Genomic DNA, 27,481 nt, shown 5'->3' on the forward strand with positions numbered 1-27,481 from the left:
ACACACACACACACACACACACACACACACATACACAGCCATTATCCTCTTGGGGAAAGTTGCAGTGTATGTTCCACATCGTCAAGATCTTCCAGAGAGTTCTGCATAAGCCTCGGCAGGGTGGGCAGGGTTGTGCTTCATTCTGATTCCACCACTTAACAGTACCTTTCCACATCTCCCCGTGTGCAGGATCTGGCTTTGCGCACCCCCCCCCCCCCCCCCCCCCACCCCACGCTCCTGCCGCAGTGTTTTTCCACTGTCACATTCAGTGCTAAAAGCCATTAAATGTAACATGAAGGCGTCTCATGACTGCAATCTGCTCTCAATTTCTTTGCCTGGGGGGAATGTTCTTAAAATGTTTTCTTCTGAATAGGTCCATTTATCTGCTAAATCTCTGTTTGAATGTGCCCCTGCCTCGGAGGAATTGGGTTTACAGAGTGATGTTGTTCTTCTTCATTTCTTCCCTTGTTTGAGCCCCCAGCAGGCAGTGTCATGTGAAGAGTTGCACTTCTTTTTTGTTGTTTTCACCGGCACAGCATCCTCACCTGACTGTCATACGTAGTGCTTCTGTTTCGACTGTCCCTTATGGGTTCCTTTGTGGGGTTTCCCAATGTGCTTTCCATGGCCCTGATGTAGGACTCTAGGAGAATGTGTGCTCCTCATCCCCGCCATGCAGTTAATATAACTGGGAAGGAGGTCACCCCCAGCCCCTCCGGGGCCCCAGTTCACCTCGATTGTCAGGTCCCCATTGCTCTCACAAGGACCGGTGTAGCGTGGATCCTCCCCCTGTGCGGGGAGGTGAACGTGGCTTCCCTCTTTGTGTGATTGTAGCACCTCCATTGGGAGTACCTCTTGGGGTGGTACCTGGCCTACCCATGTTGCGTGGCGGTAGCGTTTCTCCAAACAATGGCCGATGCCTAGCTGGAGTAGGTGAAGGAGCTCGATGAGGTTGAGAAGAAGGGAAATGCCAGCGATTGCCTGAGTATAAATAGTAAAGATCGTCTTCTCAGTGGGCCGAGAGACAAAGCAGTCCACAGTGTGAGGACATGGGGGTGTTACGCACTCGAACTTTGCTGCAATGAAAAAGCCGTCGTAGAGGAACCACAGGCCCACCATGAAGCCGGCTTCCAGGAGGACTTTTAAGAAAATGCTGAATGCATACGCGCACAGCAGCCTGCCTTTCAGCTTGGGAGCATCAGAAGAAGAATGTTCTCCAGTCCGCTTTGCCACGTTGTCCACATCCCCTCCTTCTGTCCGCTTCTCCTCGTCGTCCTCCTTGCCTCTCTTGTCCTTCCTCGCTCTTACAGCCACGTATCCGAAGTAGAAGATGGTGGGAGTGGAGACGAAGATGACCTGGAGAACGAAGTAGCGGAAGTGGGAGATAGGGAAAGCCTTGTCGTAGCAGACAGCGGTGCAGCCGGGTTGGAGAGTGTTGCAGACGAAGTCGGCTTGCTCGTCATCCCAGGCGGACTCGGCAGCGGTTCCCAGTACCAGCATGCGAAACAAGAAGAGCACGGTGAGCCAGATCCGGCCCACGCCTGTGGAATACTCTTGGCCCTCCTCCAGCAGGTGCTCCAAGAAGGACCAGTCAGCTCTGGACATCCTCTGCTCCTAACGGGGCGGCATATAAAAGACAGATGGATAATGAGAAAGCAGTATTCCAAAAATGCTGTCTTTATTATTATTATTGTTTGTTTGAGATATTTCATACTGTATTTGCATCTTACAGTATAAAACTTGTAATTAGCAAAAAAAATAAATAAATAAAAATAAAAATTGTAACATAAAACATGCTTATTCTGAAATGTATTTGGTTCTGTAAAGGAATTTGCATATTTTTTCAGTATTTTCTACAGAAGTATTCTGGCAACATTAAAAACAACAGAATTAAAAAAAATTTATCATTATTTTTACAGTGCAGTAGTTAGAATTATGCAAGTAAACAGGTGAATTCTTCCTCCAATGCATGACTTCACAGTTTGTAAGCCACGCCCATATCAGATTTTTGTATTGGTTGTATGCAATATTCCTGCTTTTTGTGTCAATTTACTGGCATAATATTATTTTTTATTATGAACATACAAAAAGCATCTCCCTTCATCACTGCAGCAGGGTTGCTGCTTTATCATGTTTTAATCTTTTAATTCTTTTGTTGTGTTTTCTGTGTTGTGTGAAGCACTTGAGGTGATATTATCATGAACTGGCACTATATAAATTAATAAATTTGAATTTGAATTTAGAGCATCACGCTGGTAGAGTGCAAACCTCCACCAGCACAAGTTCCCAATTCCACAAATTTTTACCTTGGAAATAATTTTCAAGGTCAAAATCCTGTTGGAAGTGACTTTTCATAAGCTAAAATATTCTACAAAATATAGATCAAAGGGCTTTTTAATGTTAAAATCAAATATGCGCTAAATCCGCAATACGGATCAGATGTGGATCAAACTTTGTCAGGCGATAGTGAGTGCCAGGCTACACCCCACTTTCAAATATGAGAGTGATTGGGGCATGTTTGACTAAGATATAATGTAAAATATACATTAAATGGGGTTTTCAATGTTAAATGTAAATGGCCACAAAATCTTTAATCTGGATCCGATCCTGATCAAACTTTGTCAGTCGATAAAGGATGTCATCCTACATAATGTTTTCAAATATGAAAGGAATTTGATCTTTTTTGACAGAGTTATGAATTTTTTTTAATTTGTTCAATGTTAAAGATAGGAATCTTTCAAATTTTCTAAGATTTTTCCTGACCCATGACCTTGAAAATTGAATCAGTTCTTTCATATGAGGATATGAATCTTCAGAAAAAAATTCATAGTGATATATGGAAAAAGTGTGGGCTCCAGGCTGTTCACAAACAAACAAGCAAAAATACAAACGAACAAACAAACAGGGGCGAAAACATAACCTCCACCCACCTTCGTTGGTGGAGGTAAAAAGGCATGTGTTGTCATTTTTAGGAAATGTTTCATCACAGAGTGCTTTAACATCTAGCCTTCACGGATCCCAAGACATAACAAGCAGCCATTCTTCTGTGTCAAAGGTCAAAACAGGCATTTCCAGTCATTTTTAGGAAATATGTTTCATTGGAGCTGCAAGAACAGTGAGGTCTCTTGATTGTTTTCGAACCAAAATTACCTCTCCACCCTCAGTGGTTACTGAGATCTCAGCCGTTGGCAGATTTTGGTATTTTTGTCACTGTAATGCTTCAATTTTGTACGAGACCCTGTAGAATTTTGTATCTTAAAAGTCAGACCAGAATTAAGACAGGATGAGGTCAATTACGTTGCATTTACATATGTACTTCATGCATGTTAGGTTCTTGTAATGAAGGCAAACATTTCTTTCTATTCAGAAGCTGTCTGGTGCTGGTGGGATATGGAGGAGATCAGGTGATCAGAAGAAGATGTGTTGTGGATTGCTTCCCCTCAGGGAGCTGTGGTGGATGACCACTATCCTTATGTCCCGAGTGCATGCTGTGAGGCTGTGTGCAGAATCTTTTGCTTGCCAGAAAACCTCTCACTTCTGAATTTGGTATCTGAATCACAGTGTGTCAAATGGTGGAACACTTTTGTCTTAAAGGAAATGTCAGATGCACTGAAAAAGGAAACACAACTTCAATATGTACACCGAGTACACATAATCAGAATGTGTTTAACTACCAGAACTGAAAAATATTTTAAAAATGATGTTATTTGGACACATTATGCTCATGTGCAACAGATGTACATCTTTAAATCATGTAAATGCAAGAGAGTTTTTTTTCAGGGTGACAAAATGATTGGATTATTTCAAGTTACTTCCAAAACATAACCGTGACAAATTAAGTGACTACATTTTAACCCTTTTGCCCTCTGCATCTCAGTTTGCACTCACATTATGTCTCGTGTAAATAGCAACGTAGAGTTGAACATGCCCTAAAGTGCTTGCACTATGAGTTTGAGTGTGCCAGAGAAGATCAAGATAGGGCCCTTTTAGTAAACTATAAGTGCACTGGAGTGCACATCTCCTTCAAGTCTGAAACCAAAGGCTGTTTTCAGATCTGTGTCCAAACCGCTCGCAAACTGAATCACTTGTTTTGTGTTCCTCCTTCACCCCCCCCCCCCCAGCCAAAAAACACTCCTTCCAAAATTGTGCATAAAATTCTGTGCCAAACATTTTATTCAAAGAAAAACAACTCCAAATGTCTTTGAAAGAGGTGCAAAATGGCTAAATGCCAAATAATAAAAAAAAGAATAGAATAATATAATGAAAGTAAATTGACTTTGATTCACAAAATTCTCAGAAAAACATAAATAAACATAATAAAAATCCTGCTCATGAAATCATCACTCAGAGGCGTGTTTTGGCGTGCACGTCCAGTGTGTGTGCACCAGGTGGTCCTCATCAACATACAGCTAAAACATCAGCTCTTCATGACCTGTGCTTATGCACAGCTTTCACAATAATGCTGCCTTTTTCCCTTTTGATATTGAATGTGTACATTTGGCTGTGTGTATTACAGCCCCCACTGTTAGTTCTTCCATGAGCTCAAACCGTTGGGCTCCAACTCCTGTAAAACGAGGCCATTATGCAATAAGATTTGCTTAAACAAAAGCATATACTGTCTACATGAACATCTACAGTCTAATACACACTAAAACTATCTAATACACACTTTCACCTTCCACGGTGAACACTGAGGGAGTCGTTCCAAGAGGTACGAGTGTGTGTGAGATACAGCAGTATTACAACTTACATTAATTGGATCTATAAAAGTTTAAATGCATGATTTCACTGCAAGAAGGATCTAATGATCATGAACCAAATTTACGAAAATATATGTGAGACTTGGAGCATGCATGCGGATGAACACACTTTGACATTTATTCTTTATTTACTCTGATTATTTTTGCTATTTATATGTGTCTATTAATTTTCCCCATGAGGAAAAAAAGGTGCTATGCTTTAGTACAGGCTAAAATGATAGATCAAACCATCTCCTCCAATTTATTAATAATATGTATATCGCAGACATGAACAAGCGAAGGTCTTCAGCATCTCATCATGTCATTTAGCTCCCTCACACTTTTTTTCAGTAAATGCTTCTTTATCATTAGCATTATTTTCAGTAACTGGTTGTTTGGGAGCATTAGCATGGTGTTGGATGGAATGTTCCATGACACTTAATGTTACAAACTGGATTTGACCTGAATGTTTTGTGTACATGCCCGAAAAATATCATCATTTGCATCCAGTCTAAACTGATGAAACTAAAGTTTTCGTATCTCTGTCTGGGACAACAGGCGCCGTGAAATGTTCTGTTATTTGCTTATCACGCTGACACAAACACATGCAGCACAAAGTTTTGATATAACACATACCGCTCAGATATAACAGCGCAAGCATGTCAGCCGCGTACAATGTCAAATGCAACACTTTACACCCAATCACATAAGTGCCACTGATCCACGTGGCAGGGCAAAGCCCGCCCACCTGGGGGTCAGTCGAGTGCAGCCTTAAATAGCAGCTTAAACTTAATGTTGAGGGTCTTATTCATAACAGTGCATGGGACATATTGTTTCAAGATCTCGGCGCTGTCTTAATTGACTGTCATTCATTGTAGGTATCTTTTCAACACAACATCTAGTTTTTGAAGTCCGGGTCCTGTCAGTCTTTTAAGTCTCTGAGTTTGCTCACCACATAAAGGGATCAAGAAGCAGAAAATCCTCTATAATGGCTAAAAAAGTCATGCTATTAACACACTAAATAGTCCCTGACGGACCTCATGTGCTATCAAGGTGCATGCTGCCTCTCACTTTAGTCTTCCCAGATTCAGTGTCGACTCAACATTTAGCATTTTCTGTTTCATTGTCGACTGTGCACTGAATTCCCATGAGATCTCCATTATTCACGCGAGATCTCCTCTTTCTTTTTTAAATTTGTTTTCTTTTTTTAAATTGAGACAAACAAAAAGTTACACAAAACCTTTACAGAGGATAAACATACCAGCACAAAAACAACATAATGAAAAACAGGTTAATATTCTCTGCCATTGCTCAAGGAACATTCAATATTTGACATTTCCTGTTTCAATGTGAACTCAAAATTTGGCACTTCCTGTTTGGGACTCTTTGTACCATGAACGAGCTTGCGCTGCTTGCGCTTCACTCACATAATTCATAAATAATAAATGTGATCATCTTTTAGCTCATGAAATTAAGAGTATATAACTAAATTCAATCGAAAAGCAACTTTGTTTCGCCTATAACTGAGCAAGCACGTCTGCCATCCGCTGGGTGGATAGCTGATGCTGGATTGATGATGAATTAGGAGCAGGTGTGATTGTTAGTGTAAAAATAAAGTAAAATAGTAAAAAGCTTTATATGTGAACTGACAAAAGTGAACTCAATGGGCTTCTGCAGTCAAAGAGACAAAAATAACTTTGTGCACTCTTCCACCACATACTTCCTGTGGCGTCGCCATTGTTAAAGGTGCGAAATTTGGTCGAATACGGTGAAACAGTGCGAAACAGTTCAAGTTAGCACACCTCGAAGCATTGCACAGACGGGCAAGTGGAAACGATCCCCGTGTGAGCGTTTGTGCACGTGACGGTGTCTTTCTAACAGGAACACAGTGCGAGGTGCACCACATCACGCCACTGATGTGGAATAAATAAGAAATAAAAACCAGCTGGTACCTGTGGAACCACATTGCACCGCTTATGTGGAATAAATAAAACATAAAAACCAGCTGGTACCTGTGAAACCACATTGCACCGCTTATGTGGAATAAATAAAACATAAAAACCAGCTGGTACCTGTGGAACCACATTGCGCCGCTTATGTGGAATAAATACAATATAAAAACCAGCTGGTACCTGTGGAACTACATCGCACCGCTTATGTGGAATAAATACAATATAAAAACCAGCTGGTACCTGTGGAACCACATCGCGCCGCTTATGTGGAATAAATAAAACATAAAAACCAGCTGGTACCTGTGAAAACACATTGCACCGCTTATGTGGAATAAATACAATATAAAAACCAGCTGGTACCTGTGAAACCACATTGCACCGCTTATGTGGAATAAATACAATATAAAAACCAGCTGGTACCCGTGGAACCACATTGCGCCGCTTATGTGGAATAAATACAATATAAAAACCAGCTGGTACCTGTGGAACCACATCGCGCCGCTTATGTGGAATAAATAAAACATAAAAACCAGCTGGTACCTGTGGAACCACATCGCGCCGCTTATGTGGAATAAATAAAACATAAAAACCAGCTGGTACCTGTGAAAACACATTGCACTGCTTATGTGGAATAAATACAATATAAAAACCAGCTGGTACCTGTGAAACCACATTGCACCGCTTATGTGGAATAAATACAATATAAAAACCAGCTGGTACCTGTGAAAACACGTCGCACCGCTTATGTGGAATAAATACAATATAAAAACCAGCTGGTACCTGTGAAACCACATTGCACCACTTATGTGGAATAAATACAATATAAAAACCAGCTGGTACCTGTGGAACCACATTGCACCGCTTATGTGGAATAAATAAAACATAAAAACCAGCTGGTACCTGTGAAAACACATCGCACCGCTTATGTGGAATAAATACAATATAAAAACCAGCTGGTACCTGTGAAACCACATTGCACCGCTTATGTGGAATAAATACAATATAAAAACCAGCTGGTACCTGTGAAACCACATTGCACCGCTTATGTGGAATAAATAAAACATAAAAACCAGCTGGTACCTGTGGAACCACATTGCACCGCTTATGTGGAATAAATAAAACATAAAAACCAGCTGGTACTTGTGAAACCACATTGCGCCGCTTATGTGGAATAAATAAAACATAAAAACCAGCTGGTACCTGTGAAACCACATCGCACCGCTTATGTGGAATAAATAAAACATAAAAACCAGCTGGTACCTGTGGAACCACATTGCGCCGCTTATGTGGAATAAATAAAACATAAAAACCAGCTGGTACTTGTGAAACCACATTGCGCCGCTTATGTGGAATAAATAAAACCTAAAAACCAGCTGGTACCTGTGAAACCACATTGCACCGCTTATGTGGAATAAATACAATATAAAAACCAGCTGGTACCTGTGAAACCACATTGCGCCGCTTATGTGGAATAAATACAATATAAAAAACCAGCTGGTACCTGTGGAACCACATCGCGCCGCTTATGTGGAATAAATAATAAATAAAACATAAAAACCAGCTGGTACCTGTGAAACCACATCGCGCCGCTTATGTGGAATAAATAATAAATAAAACATAAAAAACAGCTGGTACCTGTGAAACCACATCGCGCCGCTTATGTGGAATAAATAATAAATAAAACATAAAAAACAGCTGGTACCTGTGAAACCACATCACACCGCTTATGTGGAATAAATAATAAATAAAACATAAAAAACAGCTGGTACCTGTGAAACCACATCGCGCCGCTTATGTGGAATAAATAATAAATAAAACATAAAAAACAGCTGGTACCTGTGAAACCACATTGCGCCGCTTATGTGGAATAAATAAAACATGAAAACACTCACACCTATGCTCCTTAATTTCAAAAGGAAAAACAAATCTCACAAACAAATCTTAAAAATGTGAAAACACAATACATGGATTCCACACCTGCATTTTGATATAACACAGTGGCAGGAAGTCATCACTTTTACAGCCAGTTTGTTTTATACGAGTTAGGAGGTTGATACAAGAAGACTTTTAACGACATTCCTCTGAAGAGGTTGTGAAACCAGAGGTTAGGAAATGAAAAGATCATGGCGTAGTATTTATTTTAAAAATTGATTAGCTCATGTTGTTGTTCGTTGTGCTATTTTAACTTCAATAATATAAAGCTTAATTTCTTAAAAAAAAAACTTTAAAAGGAACCAGATTTTTAAACATTTTAATGCAATATCAGAAAAAGAGTGATGTGTACTAGTTTGCCCAGGGGTGCGTATAACTGTAATTCACAGTTGATAATGAAGGGAGACTCATGACAATCCCACAGGAATGTGACAAAAAGTCATAGCCTGTTTTTAGTCAAAGAAATCAAAGCCAATGTTGAAGGGAGAAAAATGATAAAATTATATATTTTTTCAAAGGAAGAAATTCAAGTACACATTTAGAAATACAAGTTGCTTTCCAGTCAGTGAATTGGTTAGAAGATAACATTTAATCAGATTTCAGGAGAAACACTGTTTAAAAAAGGTTTGTTAAATAAATTTAGTTTAGTTTTTTAATTGAAATGAGTTTCTTTGCCAGCTAAGGTAACACACACACACACACACACACACACACACACACACACACACACACACACACACACACACACACACACACACACACACGTGTATATATATATATATATATATATATATGTCAATTTTGCAAGTTTTCCCATCTACAAAGAATGGAGTGGTCTGTATATGATGCCACAAGCTTGGTGCACCTATCTTTGGGCAGTTTTGCCCATTTCTCTTTGCAGCACCTACGTATGTACATGTGATTTCTTAGGGTTTTTTTGTTTTGTTTTGTTTCCATATTGTCATTATGGGGTACTGTGTGTAAAATTTTGAGGAAAACACACACACACACACACACATACACACATTAAATTACATATTAAATCACGACCCACTCACTGGATCCCTTACTGTCACAGTTCATGTGGTACTCAGGTCAGGTAACAAGCATCACACTTTGCTTACTACATAATTGCGGCTGGCTAGGATGTACTTTAATTACAATCTGAACAGGCAAGCGCGCCGTGTGCCAGTTAAAGTGTGTGTTTTTTCACTTAAAATGTACCAGCTGTGTACAGCATGCCAGAGCGTTGCAGTGATGTGACATGCTGTCACCTTTTATCATCATTCAGTTGAGTCTCATGAATGTCACAAATTGCTCTATGATATAACATACACACACTGCAATGCAAGTTACTACACCTTAACTAAAGTGACATGAAATATACAATGACATGGCTAAAATTCATCTCTATTACCCATGCGTAGAACAGGTGTGTGTGTGTGTGTGTGTGTGTGTGTGTGTGTGTATATATATATATATATATATATATATATATATATATATATATATATATATATATATATATATATATATATATATATATATATATATATATATATATACACACACACACACACACAAGTTAATGAAAGAAAATTGAACACATTTGACTTGACTAAAATGTAATTGTTCAAGGAAGGGTTTACTTTTATTCATTCATCTTTTCATAAAGAAGATTAATGAGATTTTGAGACAAAAAATGTTAATGAAAGAAGCCTAATAAGACTTTGAGAAATAAAAAGTAATAAAAGAAGAAGCCAGATTAGATTTTGAGAATTAAAGATGCCAAATCTGTGTTTGGATCATAATAATAACAATAATCATAATCATAATAATAAGCTGTGTTCTGAATTCTTTCATACCTTTCTCTTGAAGTTGGTCTTTGTCTCCTTGTGCTTTGCTGTCAGATGTTTAATTCGGGCTCCTCTGCTCGTCACACTTCTGACGGTGACTTTCAGCGAACTGGGTTTTTTAAAGAATGACTGGAAAAAAAGTTGGGAGGACTTTTCCCGTGGCTGTTTAAATGGACCTCCCACAGGAACTTGGTCCAGGAAATGGGCTGGATGGAGTCAAACAGGATCTGTGTGCACTTGAACTTCTTTTAAAGTCACCAAATGACACGGGCTGGGAGGAAATGGCGCCACCTGTGGTTATTCAAAGGTTACGAGGTCAAGAGGTCCATAAAAATAAATAAATACAATTTGAGGCTAAACCAGAGTTGATGTAATTCTCCATTCAGCCACGCCGTGGCGCCATTCACCTTATTTCCAAAATGAAGCACATCAAAGCAGCCAGCCTGACAGGTTTGAGCTTAATCGATTTATTGATCTATGAACGTCCTCTGAGTGATTTTAGGTCGAAAACTCTTCACCACCCAAGCGTGTTTCTCTTCTCTGTTTCCTCCCCTTGATTAGCCTGTCAGTAAATGTTTTAATTTTGAATGTCTATATATTAATTTTCCATAAATAAACTTAAAAGATGTCATTCTTGAGAAACTTTTATATTTTATACATGAAAACAGTATTTAAAGAACATTATAAACAGTTATTTGCTTTATGTCAGGTGAAAATGTCAAGTTGAATTGTGTTGTAGCATAGAGGGAGCTACTTACATTAGCCTCCTGGCTGTCCTGCGACTGTGAGCGTTTTTAGTTTTCCCTGTACAATTACATCATGTCGATGGTCAGCTCCTAATGGTGTAGGTGTTCTAAATAAACACCACAATGATTAAAATTTAAATTGATTTTGTTCTGAGCGGACAGATGAACCCAAAAAATAACTGCAGAAAGGATTAGCGGTGTTGAAATAACAAACATGCTAATGCCATCCCTGTGGACACATAAACTCTCATCTTGCTGAATTTCCTGAAATAAAAACACTTGGTGAAAGGTAAATTAAATGAATTAATTATATAAAATCTCCCAAATAAGAATTACGAATGAGTTTAGTAGGGGTCTTTAGTCATAGTATTTCTGAAATATGAGTTGCTAAATCAGATATACTTTATTATGATCATAGACCAAAAAAATGCCTATAATCTGCTGTCTTAGTCTTTCCTTTGATCAGTTACAGCGAAAAAAAAATATGAAAAATGTTCAAAGGTCCTTCTAAATTATATGTATTTAATCCAGTTGCAGTTTATAATTGGTAAATGCTAATAATCCTGACATTTAGAATGACTTGAGTTTATCCAGTTACTTTGGGCCCAAGGAAGCAGAGGTACTGCCGTATTTTCCGGGGTCGGAAATGGATCGATGGATTTCACAAAAATTCAAGAAAAAATATTTTGTAATCATCTGGAAAGACTACTCATTCACACAACAGCCAAAAGCGCATAGGCTAAATATGTCTGGCAGCAAAATTATAGATATAGTATTCATCCCCTTCATCAGCCCACAATTAGCCTTATGTGTTTTTGTTTTTTTATATATTTTTGTTAGAGCCGCTACGTCTGATTCCAAACTTTTTTCTTCTGCTGCTCGATTCCTATTTTCACATGCAAAGTTTCTAATCTCAAGATTAAATTGGCTTGCATGAACGTCACTAGGTGTTTGTTTATTTCCGTCTAATACCCTCTGCAGTTGAATGACAAATTTCAGCCTTCACATGGGTAGATGGAGCCATCTTGTGGCCACAGATGATAATGCAATATATTTTATTTAATATATTATTTGATTATTGGTGTAATTGTACATGTAACTGAACTGACAAATTTCAGTGCAGGCCTTTCAGGTGAACATAGGTGTATGAAAAGAATACACTTTATAGCACTGTGTTTCAACTGGGCAACTTCAGCAAAGGACAATGTAATCTGAGTATGCAAAGTGAAAACTGCACTTCATCATTTAATAATTATAACAATTATAGCAATTTAGCAGTGTTGAAATAACAAACATGCTAATGCCATCCCTGTGGACACATAAACTCTCATCTTGCTGAATTTCCTGAAATAAAAACACTTAAATTAAGGTAAATTAAATGAATTAATTATATAAAATCTCCCAAATAAGAATTACAAATGAGTTTAGTAGGGGTCTTTAGTCATAGTATTTCTGAAATATGAGTTGCTAAACCAGATATACTTTATTATGATCATAGACCAAAAAATGCCTATAATCTGCTGTCTTAGTCTTTCCTTTGATCAGTTACAGTGAAAATAATATGAAAAATGTTCCAAGGTCCTTCTAAATTATATGTATTTAATCCAGTTGCAGTTTATAATTGGTAAATGCTGTCACTGTGTTGCATCGTTTCTTAATTTTAGTAAAGTTAGTCTTTATATAATACATTGCAAAATTAAGATTTATTCATATAGTACTTATCACAGACAAAAATCACAAAGTGCTTCACAAGAACCAATAAAATGAACATCATAACATATGTTATAAAACATGATAAAAACAGAAAACAGTGTAAAATGACAAGAAAACAACATACTAGCTAAAAACGTGTCTATAGAGGGTTTTCAATCACGTGACCGATTTGCTGCAGGACAGGTGCCGTCTCCATTCTGGATTACAATGAGCCTGGGGCGTGATAGAAAAATGGAGAGAATGTACGATTATTACGATGCTTTAAATCCTCGAGATAAAGCTATTTATCGTGATAGATGTGTAGCAGTTGGTTCAGTGGATCCGTATCTTGTACCAGATAGTGAATTTAGTGGTGATGTAACGAACTGGCCGACAGTGTCACACTGCGATATTGTGAACTAGGAAGCTGCCGACCAGGTCAGCCTCGCCGGCAGCATCACAGCGGAGCTCTGAAAGCGGAGGTCGGTCTTGAAGTCCTGAGCAATTTCTCTCACCAGGCGCTAGAAGGGCAGCTTGCATATCAGCAGCTCGGTGCTCGAGGACCACAATGTAAATAAGCATCCGTATTGAAAGCGTTCTTGTGTTATCCTCAGCTGTATTTTTATGTATTCTTATATAATTTTATTGCCGAATAAAATAAAATAAAATTCTGGGAGCAGTGGATTTCTGTTAGCGGCAGATCTCTCTCAGCGCCACGGTGCCGTGAGGCTTCTTCACACCGACGTTGAAGCTTCTGCCACCGCGTCGTAATCCAGAATGGCCGCGGGACAAAAAATGACGTGACCGATACGTCACATGAAAACCCTCTATATAAAAGTGTCTTCAACTGCTTGGTCAAAGAGTCAATTGGCTAATAATTGCTTTGGCACTAGCTTGGTGTTGAGTGCGATGTCAAGGGTGTTACATTGCATCCAACATTAGCATGATTGTGAGTAACAGAGGATTTATAATGTGCTTAAAAAAATACATACTTACATGCTAACATAAATACATACAAGCTAATGCTAGCCCATTAGCATCACTTCCTCCCAGCTGGCGCCATGGCATTAAATGTACATCGTGTCTGTTTTGTTGTTTTGTTTTTATTATTTACATAAATCATATGTGGATTATTTATTTTACTTTACTTTTATTTATTCTTTATTACTATTCTTTATTACCATTTTGTTTTTTTTAAATATACCTTAATGTTTTTTTCCTGTTTGAAATAAATTGATTAAAGAGTGAAAGCATGGTGAATGCTGCAAAAATGGCCCTTTGGCATTAAAAATCAAATTTATGGTACAGACAAGTGTAATACATCAAATGAAAACTGTTACTCTATGGAATTCAGAATTGCATTTATTTTATAAATCAGATTTATTTTTCAATATGTAAATTCAGTTTGAAAACAGCAGGTTTCACATTTCAATGCTGACAAAAACGGTATATTGACAGCTGACATATTTGTGTCTTTATACAAAGTTTATACAAGATATGTCTTTTTCACATTCTATTTTTTTATTCTATTCTGTAAATGTCAAAAGTGGACATATTTAATACACCTAAATAAATAAGCATCTATTAAAATGAGGTAAAAATCAGAAAATCAAGTTTTTTTTTCATTTTTATGGCCATATAAAATCAATTTTTATATAATAGTTGACATTTTTCTTACTTTTGTCATAGCTATGCATTACATTAGTCAAGAAAAAGCAGAAGGGGATTCAAAATCAAAATTCAAGGTACACAGTTAACTCAAAGTTCGATCAAAATATACATTATTTTTTATAAAATATTGGCTTATGTACCATGTTTACTAACTTGATATTAAAAAGTGAAGCTTTCTGTTATCATTTTTTCAAGTTTTATTTTATGAAAATTTGGCTCATAATTTGGCTCATAATTTGTGATAGTTTAAATAATTTGGAAAATATAAAAGGTCAAAAATTGACCAGAGGGTAATTTTCACCATCATGTTGACGTAATGGACAGACATTTACATTCAAGCCTGACTCAGCAGGAATAATAATAATAATAATAATAATAATAATAATAATAATAATAATAATAATAATAATAATACACAGTTTTAACTTTTTTTCTGTTGTTCTAGATCTTTGGTAATAGAAAAGATGATTTATTTAATACTACTAAGGTTTTCTTTAAAAATATCAATACAAATGCTCCGAAAAATTGATGTTGACGTAATGGACAGACACTGGGTCATCCACCTTTTGATGCATGGCTTTGCAAAACTTTCTCTTTTTTTCTCCATTTTATATGTAGTATATTCCAAAACTAGTACTAAACTTATTTTTTTGCAGCAAAATTGATATAATAAACACAAATTTGCATATTAACCAGGCTTTTGAAGCAGCATCTACTGCAAAATCCAAAAAGTGGTTACAAAACAGCACGTTTCAAGCCACAACGGCTGCTCCAAGGGCATGCTGGGAAGTCTGCAGTGGTCAGTGCAGGAAGACCGGTGGACACAGCAAACTCTGCTGCCATCTGGCAGCTGTGTGACTTATTATTACCATCATGACAATCAACTAATTTTGGCATAAGAGCAAAAGGGCCACTGTTTAGATGCTAAAATGGACCAAATATGCTACATTCAGAGAGCTGTAATTTTATTATCATTTGTAGTAGACCTCTGAAACTTTCACAGATTACAGAATATGACCAGTGCATTATATTTAATCAGTTAAAATGAGAAAATATACCTCCATAAGTAAATACAAAGGGCTTAAATTTACTTTCAACCTTCAAGAATCAATAGGGGCGCTCACTGTGCTTTCACCCTAAATTGAACTGAAAAACAAATGCAAACTGAAATCTTTTTCCACATATTCTGTGATTTTTTTCTTCTTCAGTTCTGTACAGCTGTGTAGTGCACCATGGCAACTAACATTTTATTTATACTTTATGCACAGGAGGCCATGCTTGTTGCCATGGATGAACTAAAGCTGATTGGGTTATTGATCCATCAACCGAATCGTCTCCATTTTTTTTTATCTTCTGTGGAATTACAGAGAAGGACTTTAAAATTTAATGTGCCTTCAGAAGTGTCATTGTAAGAAACGATGAAGCTATGCTTTAATCTTGCACTTTTGTTGCTTTTATCTAAGGATTATCCGAAAATGTCATCATATTTTTTACATTTTTCCACTTTGTTGAGAAACTGTGATTACAAAGCATCATAAATGCTGCTTCCAAGCCTGACCAGCTTTAAGGGGTTAAGCAGTGCCCTGGGATGGTCTCCCCTGTAATCCTCCCTGGAGAAACTGCCCTGATTGCCAATTCGAGGTGCATCATAAGATTTCACCTTGTTGTCGTGCATGTCTACTTTCTGGAGTCAAGGCCTGCATCAGTGCACAGAATTCAGACGTGAGCCCGGAGGAAACCTGCACAACCACAAAACGAAGCCGCAACTTTGAACATTTCTGCACAACTGGGAAATGTGATTCACATACATTTACTACATAATTTCCAAGTGTTGCTGTGAAAATTAAATCCCCTGATGCTGATGTGACAAAGCAGCGATTGGCTCTTAATCCGTGTTTTATTCAGTATGTTAACCAGTCTGGATCACCGTGTATGAGGTGAATGAGGAGCTTTGGTCCATCTCCCAGGCTGCTGCAGAGAAAGGAGGTTTATAAAAAGCACAATAAATTGACAGTGAATTATCCTGACAGATCAGCGTCTTGCTCTTTTCTTTGGTCATTACATCAGCAGATGAATGTGGAGGGCAGCAGGCAGAGAGTAATATAACTGCTTCCATCCACCAGACGTGTTTCACCTTCAGTGTGTGCCTACATTTTCATTCAGGTACCAATTAAACTAAATACCAACCTCAGCTTCAATCAATTTCTCACTGCCAGACACATTCTGGTATTTTTATAGCTGATTCGGTTCCGTGCATGTATCAGAGAAGTCGGTTATGCAGCATGTACATCGGTCTTGTCGTGTTACATATCTTCTCCATGCAAGATCTGTTGAAAGTGCCTGTCCTCTGGACATTTTGGCGGCTCTTGGGTGTGCATGGAGGGGAATATACAGCAATAAATACAAGGAATACATCTTGAAAGTGAGCTCCCGTAACTGCGCCGTAAACCTGTTTGTACAGCTTGTTGTCGGCGACTGTGCCGGTGTCGTAGACCGAACGGTCCCCCTAAAAATCGGTCCCCCGTGATGATGCAGTTCACGGATTAACACCTCGTTTCTGCTTAAATTTGCCTCCAGTCATCATCTGTCTCAGCGACAGATATCTGAAGCTTTTGTACAACAATCATTTCCACATGAATTCAGCATTATTTCATCACAAAAGGCGGTGGAAGCGATCAGAGCGCCGTGGCTAAACGAGCTGCTAGCTGATGCGCTCACGGCGCGTCAGACATTTCAAAGCGTCACGGAATTTCGCCTCGTTTCTGCTTAAAATTGACTTTAGAATGATTTAAGAGGTTTTACCTTTATTTTCTGATAGTTAATAATCCAATTAACCCATTTGATTGCTTTGGGTGAAGAGACTCTGTCTCAGATGTGCTGCTGTGGTCTGAAACAACGCACGTGCAGATGTAAAAGGCGGACCAATTTTTAGGTGCGGACCGTTTGGTCTGCGACACCGGGTGTGAACTACGTTAAAACTCTATCATCAAAAACACAGCTGATGCAACAGATACACAAATTGAGTTTCTGCTTTGCATCGCAACCGTGACAGAACACGGTCACACACCCACCAATGTACCCCTTTGTACCACTAACCACTGACCGCTCAGGCTGCACACTAAGTTAAGATTCTGTCACCAAACTGACAATTTATGCATCATCAAATATGCAAGGGAGAGGTTCAGACTTGACCCCCCCCCCAGAAGGTGGAAACTCTTGTAGCATTGTGATAATTCACTCCTTTCGAGTCAAGTGGTGCAACCATGGTGTAACTCTGTCATAAAATCAGTGCAAACCCAGCGTAAGCCCCTTTGTGCAGGTGTCAAATTCTATCGCCAAAGTGATGATTTACACATTAGCTATGCAAGGGTGGTCTGGAGAAAAGGGGGAAGCTGTGGCATTGCAGTGCAACATTAAAAGAAATTAATATCATATCCATTAAAAGGATTGTGCTATCTGGACTAACCAACACAACGGGCCATCAGGTATATGCAGGACCCCCATCTTAGGGTTCTGTTGCACATGGTGTACAGTAAAACACATAGTTAAAATCCATTTGGCATGTGTGCATGCAGATACTGCTATTTATAGGGTGCAGAGTCTGAAAAAAACCTCACCACTGCTTTTAAAGGGGCTGGATCCACATTATTACCTCTGCCAATGAAGTTGGAAGAGGTTATGTTTGCACTTGTTTGTCTGTGAACAGTCTGGAGCCCACAATTTTTCATATATCATTATGAAATTTTTACTGAAGATTCATATCCTGATAGGCAAGAACTGATTCAAATTTCAAGGTCAAAGGACAAAGTCAGGAGAAATCTTGGGAAAATCCCTGTGTTTAACATTGAATGACTTTTCACAAATTCATAACTCTCTCAAAATACACCAGATTTCTTTCATATTTGGGAGTGCTATTTAGGATGGTATCCTTTATCAACTGACAAAGTTTGATCAGGATCGGATCCAGATTATAGATTTTGTGGCCATTTAAATTTAACATTGAAAACCCCATTTAATGTATATTTTACATTATATCTTAATCAAATGTACCTCAATCACTCTCATATTTGAAGGTGAGGTGCAGACTGGCACTCACTATCACCTGGCAATGTTTTATCCATATCTGATCCAGATTGTGGATTTTGTGGACATTTGAATTTAATCTTGAAAAGTCCATTTGATGCACATTTTGCATTATATCTCAATCAAAAGTGCCTCAATTGCTCTCATTTGGAACCCCAGACATAGTGGTTATTGACAAAGGAAAGAAGATGTGGTCAATGTAGCTGCTGACAGCAACATCAGAAAGAAGGAGTGCAAGAAAATCAAGAAGTTACCAGGGGCTGAAGGATGTGGAAGCGGATGTGGAAGGTAAAGTCCAAATTGGTCCCAATGGTAATACGAATCATAGATGGGCATAAGTACATTTGGAATCAAAGTAAACTGGATGCTGGACATGAAAACTGCAACTCCATCAGGTAGAAACTAGCAGTGGCAAGTGTGTTGTATCCTGTACCCCTCCAGATAGTGTTAAATCAACCTTACCTTGAGTTAAATCAACTATATTATCAAGTTAAAACAGCCATAGGGGAGGTGATGGTCTAGTGGTTAAGGTGTTGGGCTTGAGTCCAGAAGATCATGGGTTCAAATCCCCGCCTGACTGGAAAATCACCCTTGGGCAAGGCCTTTAATCCCCTATTGCTCCCGGTGTGTATGGCAGCACCCTGACATCGGGGTGAATGTGAGGCATAATTGTAAAGCGCTTTGAGCATCTGATGCAGATGGAAAAGCGCTATATAAATGCAGTCCATTTACCATTCTCAGGTCCAACAATAGTTATTGAAAGATTACAATATTTAGATGAACAAAAGGTTTATTATTTCAAATTTATTCTTGAAAATTGCTTTCTCAACACAATAAATCAGCTTCTTAGGTTATTATTATTATTTTTAAGTGTGCATACTTTAATGATCCTATCTTTTATTTATTTATTTTATTTAACCAGGTTAGTCTCACTGAGATTGAGACATCTTTTGCAAGTGAGACCTGGACAATTATAAAGCTTCCAGTTCACTTAACCTGCATGTCTTTTAAATGTGGGAGCAAAGTGGAGCACCCAGACGAAACCCATGCAAACATGGGGAGAACATGCAATCTCCACACAGAAAAGCCACAGGTGGGAATCGAACCCAGGGCCATCTTGCTGTGAGGCAACAGTGCTAACCACTATGCCACCATGCTGCCATGTGAGTGAAAAGTAAGTCATGGGTTTGAATTTATTCAATTAATCATGGGTGTTTTTGAGACATGATGAGCCCCCCCCCCCCAAAAAAAAAATGTGAGTGGTGCATATATTACACATTGAAAATCATACCTACTGCCATGGCTAAACAAAACCTGATAGGGCTATCGACCCATCAGTAAAATCAATAAAAGGGCTCTGCTCATCTGCTGTTGAATTATGGTGAAGAACTTTTTGTCCTTCACCATAATTTTGTAGAATTTAAAGCCTTCCCAGAAGTTGCATCAGCATGAAGTGGGGGAGCTACTGTATGTGCTTTTGTTGGATTTACATTTCTTGTGGTCTGTCCCCTGCCCTGGTCCTATGTCCTGTCTGTTAGTTGTTGTGTTTTCCCATATGTCACCTTTCTTGAGTTCTCCTGTAGTTTGGTATTTTTATGGCTTGTTGCAGGTGCTCCTCATCCCCAGGGTTCTTTGTGGCTTGATGCTTCATGGTGTCTCTCTGTAAATCCCTGTGTGTGTTTGTAGATGTGGCCCTGTCACTTGGTGTTCCTTCACAGGTGTGTCTCATCACAATCACCACACCTGTCTCTCATCTTCTCATTACAGGTCACTATTTAAGTTTGTCACTGTTCTGCTCTCCTTTGCTGGATTATTCTGGTTGGGTCTGTTAGTAGTTGCTCGTTCTGCATTCGCTTGTCTATCCTTGTCATGGTGTTGCTGCCAACTTTGCTCTTTAGTTTCTGTTCATTTGGACTGTTCTCAGTTTTGGACTCACTGTGTTTCACATTCCGGACTCATCTTGTTCCCCAGAAAATAAACTGTTGAAATTTTGTACTCCTGTCTTGTTCCTGTCTGCAGCTTTGGGTTCAGTCTTTTTGAAATCAATCTCAGCACTGTAAAATATCATGCTTGGGCTCATTTCAATACAGTTTGCCCCCTTTAACCCCTTCTAAGGCTGTATATCTCATTGATGGGAAATTTCACTTCACTTCATCCATTAACTTGACAATTTAGTTCTCTTTATAAAGGCATGCTGACAGCAAAATCTGATCCATGTTTGAGGTTCTCATACATGACAGAGGCAGCGTTAAAACGCCATTAGTTTGCTTTGCTAAATGTGTAGAAAACAGCCCGGCAGTCCGATCACTCAATCTGTCTGCACACTGACAGAAGGTAGATGTCAGAATTCATTTTTTGAAACTACTGTGACAAAAGTGACAATAGTTATTCATCATTTGTGCACCTCCTGAGGTGATCAGCCTTTATCTCTCCTGTGGAGAATACATTAGCATTTTTAGCGCTGCTCATGCATAGCATCACACAATTTGCAACTGAAAGTTAAAAATTAATTCAGCCGTTCCTTTTCATAAATACACTTGCATGCACACCTCCAAAATTAACTAAACTCTATGGCGGTAGTCTGGATGAACCCCCCCAAATGTGGGTAGAAATGGCATATGTGGTGTTCAGTGGATTGACAGAAAATCAGATGTTGAAATGTGACATTACTTTATGTTTCATGAAAGAAGGGATATTCCACATTACACATCAAAGTGTAGAAACAAAAGCATACAAGAGACACTTTGGTAATTGAACCGTCAAACTACAGCAAGACCACAACCTCCACCATGCCCCCCCCCAACAGTATCCCCATAAATTTAAAATCCATCACTCCATGAAAATGCATTTTTGTCCACCAGTACTGATCCAGTACTTGGATCCAGAGGATAGAAAATCATGGAATCCTGGACACAGCTGATCCTGATCATTTGCATGTGCTTTTGATTGCTGACCTGTGATCTTGATCCTCATTTGTGACCACTCTTCTTTATTCATGTTTACCTGCCATTTGATCCTGATTGGTAAACTTTGATCTTGATTACAGACTTTTGAAAGATCACACCCAAATCTGAACATTAATCTTTGATCATGATTGCTCACCAGTGTTCATCATTGTGATCATGATTCTTGATAATGATCACTCATCTTTGATTAAGTTCCTGCCCTTTGATGGTGAATAAACTTTGATCCTGATTGGTGAAATTTGATGTTTACAGTTGACTTTTGAAAGATCACACCAGATCCTCACCAGTGTTCATCATTGCTAACCTGTGATCCTGAACATTGTTCATGATCACTCATCTTTGATCAGATTTCTGACCATTGATCCTGATTCCCAAATTTTGATCTTGATTGTAGGCATTTTGAAGATCATACCAGGACCTCAACATTAATCTTTGATCCTGATTGTGAGAATGATCCAGATCGCTCACCAGTGTTTATGATTGCTGACCTGTGATCTAGATCCTTGTTCATGATTGCTCATTTCTGATCATGTTGCCACCCTTTGATTCTATTGCCCATCGTTGTTCCTCATTTTTAAACTTTGATCTTGATTACAGATATTTGAAAGATCGCATCCAAACCTTAGACAGGGGTTTACAGAAAACCAACTCACACTGACCAATATCTGCTGTTTGGCTCAAACCACCCCCTTGAACCCAAGCTCGGGGTGATCAGGACGCTTCAACACAGAGCCCTACAGGTGCCCACAACTGCAGAGGGAAGGGCTAAAGAACAACAACTTGTCCGGAAAGCCCTCACAGTATGTGGGTACCCACGATGGTCCCTGGACAAAGTGCAGAAGTCCCAGAGAACAAAGAGACCAGATAGACAGGAGACAGAGACAAGAAGAAGAGGAGTGTATCTCCCTTATTTAGCAGGAGTAGGGGAAAAACTGCAGATGATCTTCAGACAGCACAAAATCCCAGTTTACTTTAAACCGGTTAACACCTTGAGACAGAAATTAGTTCACCCTAAGGACAGGATCCCTAGTTACAAACAGAGCAATGTAGTGTATTCTATCAAATGTCAGGAAAACTGTAACGAACACTACATAGGTGAGACTAAGCAACCTTTACACAAAAGACTATACCAGCACCGCAGAGAGGTCGCCAGTGGACCTCAGTCTGCAGTTTATCTCCACCTTAAAGACACTAACCACACGTTTGAGGACAAGGAAGTTAAAATATTAGCCAGAGAGAAGAAATGGTTTGAGAGAGGGGTCAAGGAGGCATTCTTTGTGAAACGTTTGAAACCCAGCCTTAACTGTGGAGGGGGTCTGAGACACGCTTTATCCCCTGTTTACAATGGGGTACTCAGGTCAAAGCAGTTTCAGTCTTTTGTTCATGGTAATGAGTCATTCACGTCATCAGCAGAGTCGTCAAGGGAGCCATCAGGAGAGGGACAGCTGCCCTGTCATTAGGAGGGTGCTAACTAGAGCACAATAGGTGCTAATTAGAGCTATTGTTTAGTCACCAGCCTATAGCAGTCTGCCTCTCGGTACGAGGGGTCTGGTTAGGTTTAAAACTCCAGCTTTTGTGACTTCTTGATTATTCTTCTCTACAAGAGTCAAGACAGAAGTCAGACCACCAGAGCAAGAATTTTAGCTGAGGAAGCTTCTGCGATTTGAAGCGAAACGTCCTCGCGTCAAGCAACCCAGTCCAGTCGAAGATTCAAGCTTCTCTACTCATTTCTGATCATGTTGCCACCCTTTGATTCTATTGCCCATCTTTGTTCCTCATTTTTAAATTTTGATCTTGATTACAGATATTTGAAAGATCACACCCAAACCTGAACATTAATCTTTGATCCTGTTTACTTGCCTGTGTTTATGATTACTGACCTGTGATCTCGATCATTGTGCATGATTGCTCATTTCTGATCATGTTGCCACCTTTGATTCTATTGCCCATCTTTGTTCCTCATTTCTAAACTTTGATCTTGATTACAGATATTTGAAAGGTCACACCCAAACTTGAACATTAATCTTTGATCCTGATTGCTTGCCTGTGTTTTGATTACTGACATGTGATCTCGATCCTTGTTCATGATCACTCATCTTGGATCACTTTGATTCTATTGCAAATCTTTGTTCCTCATTGCTAAATTTTGATCTTGATTGCTGCTATTTAAAAGATGACACCAGAACCTGAATATTAATCTTTGATCCTGATTGCTAGATTGATTGTGATCACTCCTCTTTGTCTCTGATTGATGACCTGGGATCCTGATAATTTTTGTGATCACTCACCTTTTATCATGATCCTGATCACAATCTGGAACCATCATGGATAACCTTTGATCTTGATTGCTGACCACTGAAAGATTGCACCAGAACCTGAGCATTGATCTTTGACCCTGAGTCCAGAACGTTCATCCTGATCACTCATCCATGAATCTTATCACTGATCTTAGATCATAATTGCTGATTGCTTTGATCCTCCAGTCAAGATCAAAGGAACCATGATCAGTGATTATCTATAAAGATCAAAGTCAGGATCTTCCCCTTTATCCAATTCCCAACAAAATTTTATGTTTGTGTTTCCTTTTATCCATGCCCAACTCTTCCAGCTTTTCTGAACGTTGCTTTAAATGGAGTAGAACTGCTTTGACCATTAAGAAGGGCTCAAAGTAACCTGCACAGTAGGTGATGCTCTAGAATTTTGATAACAGCTGACAGGGTTTTCTCTATATTGTCAATATATATTATCAAATATTAATGTCTTTACTTTGATGTATTCTCTGTGATCGTGTCTTATGTCTTTACTTTGATGTATTCTCTGTGATCGTGTCTTTGATTCTGTTCTCTATTTTTCATATATACATGTATGCATGTATGAGAGTTCATGTACCATTATTCCTTTAAATAATTACTCATTGTCAAAGCAATCACTGTTCAAGTGATCATTAAAACTGCCACACGAGAAAGTGAGCAGATGATCTTTGGCTTAGTCATGTGCAGACTGTTTTGCCAGAATGTGCAGACTGTTTTGCTAGGGTCATGTTTTTGCTAAGCGCAGATGTGCACCTTTAATTAATGGTTCAGCCTTGATGAAAGAGCATTGTAACCGGAACACCAGTTCAGGGCTGGACATTATTATGGTAAGCTTAGGAGACTGAGGGTTCAAAGCCATAACAGTTTTCATATCAATGTGAGACCAGACTTTGTGTCTTTCCATTGTTTTGTAATATTGTCACTCCTATATGCTTGTATGTAACTATATTCGAAAAAGGAGAAGCAAATGGGCGGGGCCTTCAGAGCAGATGACAGTTCTTGAAGGAGCTCCTCGTTTGCCCTCTCCTGATCAGGAAAAAAAGAAATTCAGTGTCTCTTGCGTGATCATTTCTGTGTGTAAACTGGGTTGTTAATCTTTTCAGGTCCGAACAACTCTGACACAGGTGTTTTTCTTTGTTTTTGCCCCTAGTGGGTCAACGTATCATGTCAGCATTGCAGGAGTCTTAGAGGCATATGCACCAGACTTAAGTTGGGGAGGCATAACAAACAAGAAAAAAATTAAAAATTACTAAAGAATGCAAAGGGCAAACACAAAGATGGAGAACCAGCTGTCTCTGAAGTCCCAATACAAAAACAAAAGGGCACAAGAAGAGGGCGGGGGGGTTAAAATGAAGCAAAGGCAAAAAATTTTAAGGAAAAGAGAACCAGAGGTGAACCCAGCAAAAAGTCAAAAAAAAAAAAAAAAAAATGCAGTAAACAAAAGCAAAAAAATTCTCTGTGACAGGTGTGACTGGTGAATAACTACGATGAGTTCAAAGGGGCTGGGAAAAATGAAACACGTGCCAAACCATGACAAATGTCAATTGAAATGTTGGAACACTGAACTTTTCCTTCAAAAATGAAATGTGATTGTGTTTTTATTGCATTGAAGGACCTAATCTATAATGACATCCCAAATCCCATTGATTTTTATTGATCTCTGTGTATTGTAAAGTACATGGCAACGCTCATATACGTATGGATGATCAGTCAGTGATAAAATGCTTGTAAAATCCAAACCTCACCAGTGCTGAGACAGCTTAAGACTGGCTCCAACAGTCCCCATAGAAGCCTATGTTAAATTACTCAATTTAACAGCAGGAATAAGCATGTTTACAGCTTGGTACAAAAAGTGGATTTGTTCTCTATAGCCAGTATCCCCATTCATGAGGAGGTGAATATTTATATAACTCATCAGTATCACACAAAGTTATGAATAATTAGGATTGTTGTTACCTTGAGAGAGAGCTAGTGTGCTGGTAGGTTGAGGCTCTGGCTAACAAAGGCGGCTAGCAATTTGTGTATTAGAACCCTTATCATTGTTAGCAGGTAGCCAAGGCATTAGTGATGTTAGGGCCACTGTTACTCCATGGTTATTGATGGAAGTTTTTGACAACATCACTCATGTTATCTGTTATGAAAGCTGTTGCTCAGCCTGCAAAAATATGTGTTAATGAAACACCCAAACCAAATTTATCCTGTTAGCATTAGCTTGCTTAGTCATTATGAGATAGGGTTGGGAGGATTTTTTTCACTGTTGATACAGTCAATGTTAAAAACATTAACACAACCAAATATTACAGTAAACCACTGAAAAGAAATTGTCTTTTTTTATCACAGAAGTTAAAGCTGAAAGTGGCTGCTTTTTGACTCTGTGGTGGCATCAGCCATACCTTACGCTGTGGTCTGCCGGGTGTTGGGAAAGTGTAGGTACACGGACCCACAACAGGGGGCGCAAATGAACGGACAATGGAGGAAGTCAAATAACAACACTTTACTGTTGTGAATGGGCACAACAAATACAACAGATTACAACAATGGACAAAAAGCCAAATCACAAAAGGTGTCGTGTGGGCAGGCTCGAAGATAGGAGACGTCTGTCCAAAGCAGAACCGGAACCACACGATTTCCTCCGCCACCAGACCCCGGGAATACTGGAGCCGCCAAGTCCCGAATTCCCAGGTGGCCACTGCCTCCGCGTGTCGGACCTGGTACTGCTGGCGAGGAACAAAGAAACAATTAAATGTGGGCGCGTTTGCACCCAGCAATCCGTACGGCAGGAAAACTACCTCCACCTCTCGTTGGAAAAGGAATCTGTTATACAACGCACAAAAGTCACAAAAGGTTACTGTCACACAGTTAGCTGAGAATGTTACCTTCCAGGTAGAACAATATCTCGGCAAAGAGGTGGAGATGTAGTCCTGCTGATGTACCCCTGCTGATCAGATGATTGGTAACAGCTGTTGCAGGTGATGCGCGACAGCTGTCACCCTGGCTGCTCCTGTGAGGTGGCTGCGCCCTCTGGTGCCTGGAGCCCGCACTCCAGACAGGGCGCCCTCTGGTGGTGGGCCAGCAGTACCTCCTCTTCTGGCGGCCCACACAACACCGGGGCTGTGAATGCTCTGAGAGGGACAGGAAGAGAGTCATAAGATTAGTCTGAAGGGCTGGCTCTGTCCTGGAATGTACTCTGGACCCCATGGAGGTGGTGGGTGAGAGGAGGATGTTAGCTAAACTGTCATCAATTCTACACAACCCCTCTCACCCCTTCCATAATACTGTAGGAGCCTTAAGCAGCTCCTTCAGTAATAGATTGCTGCACCCTCGGGGTGCAAAACAGAACACCTCCGCAGGTCATTTATTCCAACTGCAGTCATACTAATGTTTTAAACACTATAGCCACCTACTGATTTTGCCCTATTAACTACGCCTACCGTCACCTTTTGTGCTTTATAACACGCACAACTGTGAGATTTATCCTGTGCAATAATTTTTCCCATAATTATACATACTTATATTCTATTTTCACATAATCTGT

General features: G+C 39.2%; 1 protein-coding gene across 1 annotated transcript; it reads right to left on the bottom strand.

The window, feature by feature from the left end:
• Positions 1-240: 240 nt before the first annotated feature.
• Positions 241-10,581, bottom strand: cx39.4 (connexin 39.4). The gene is made up of 2 exons (XM_034161419.1): positions 10,486-10,581; positions 241-1,611 (listed from the first exon to the last, which is right to left on the bottom strand). Exon 2 carries the CDS (start codon positions 1,600-1,602, stop codon positions 553-555), a length of 1,050 nt encoding a protein of 349 aa, XP_034017310.1. The 5' UTR covers positions 1,603-1,611; positions 10,486-10,581; the 3' UTR covers positions 241-552.
• Between the last annotated feature and the right edge of the window lie 16,900 nt (positions 10,582-27,481).

This window comes from Thalassophryne amazonica, chromosome 20, assembly GCF_902500255.1.
Source record: "Thalassophryne amazonica chromosome 20, fThaAma1.1, whole genome shotgun sequence".
Lineage (NCBI taxonomy): Eukaryota > Metazoa > Chordata > Actinopteri > Batrachoidiformes > Batrachoididae > Thalassophryne > Thalassophryne amazonica.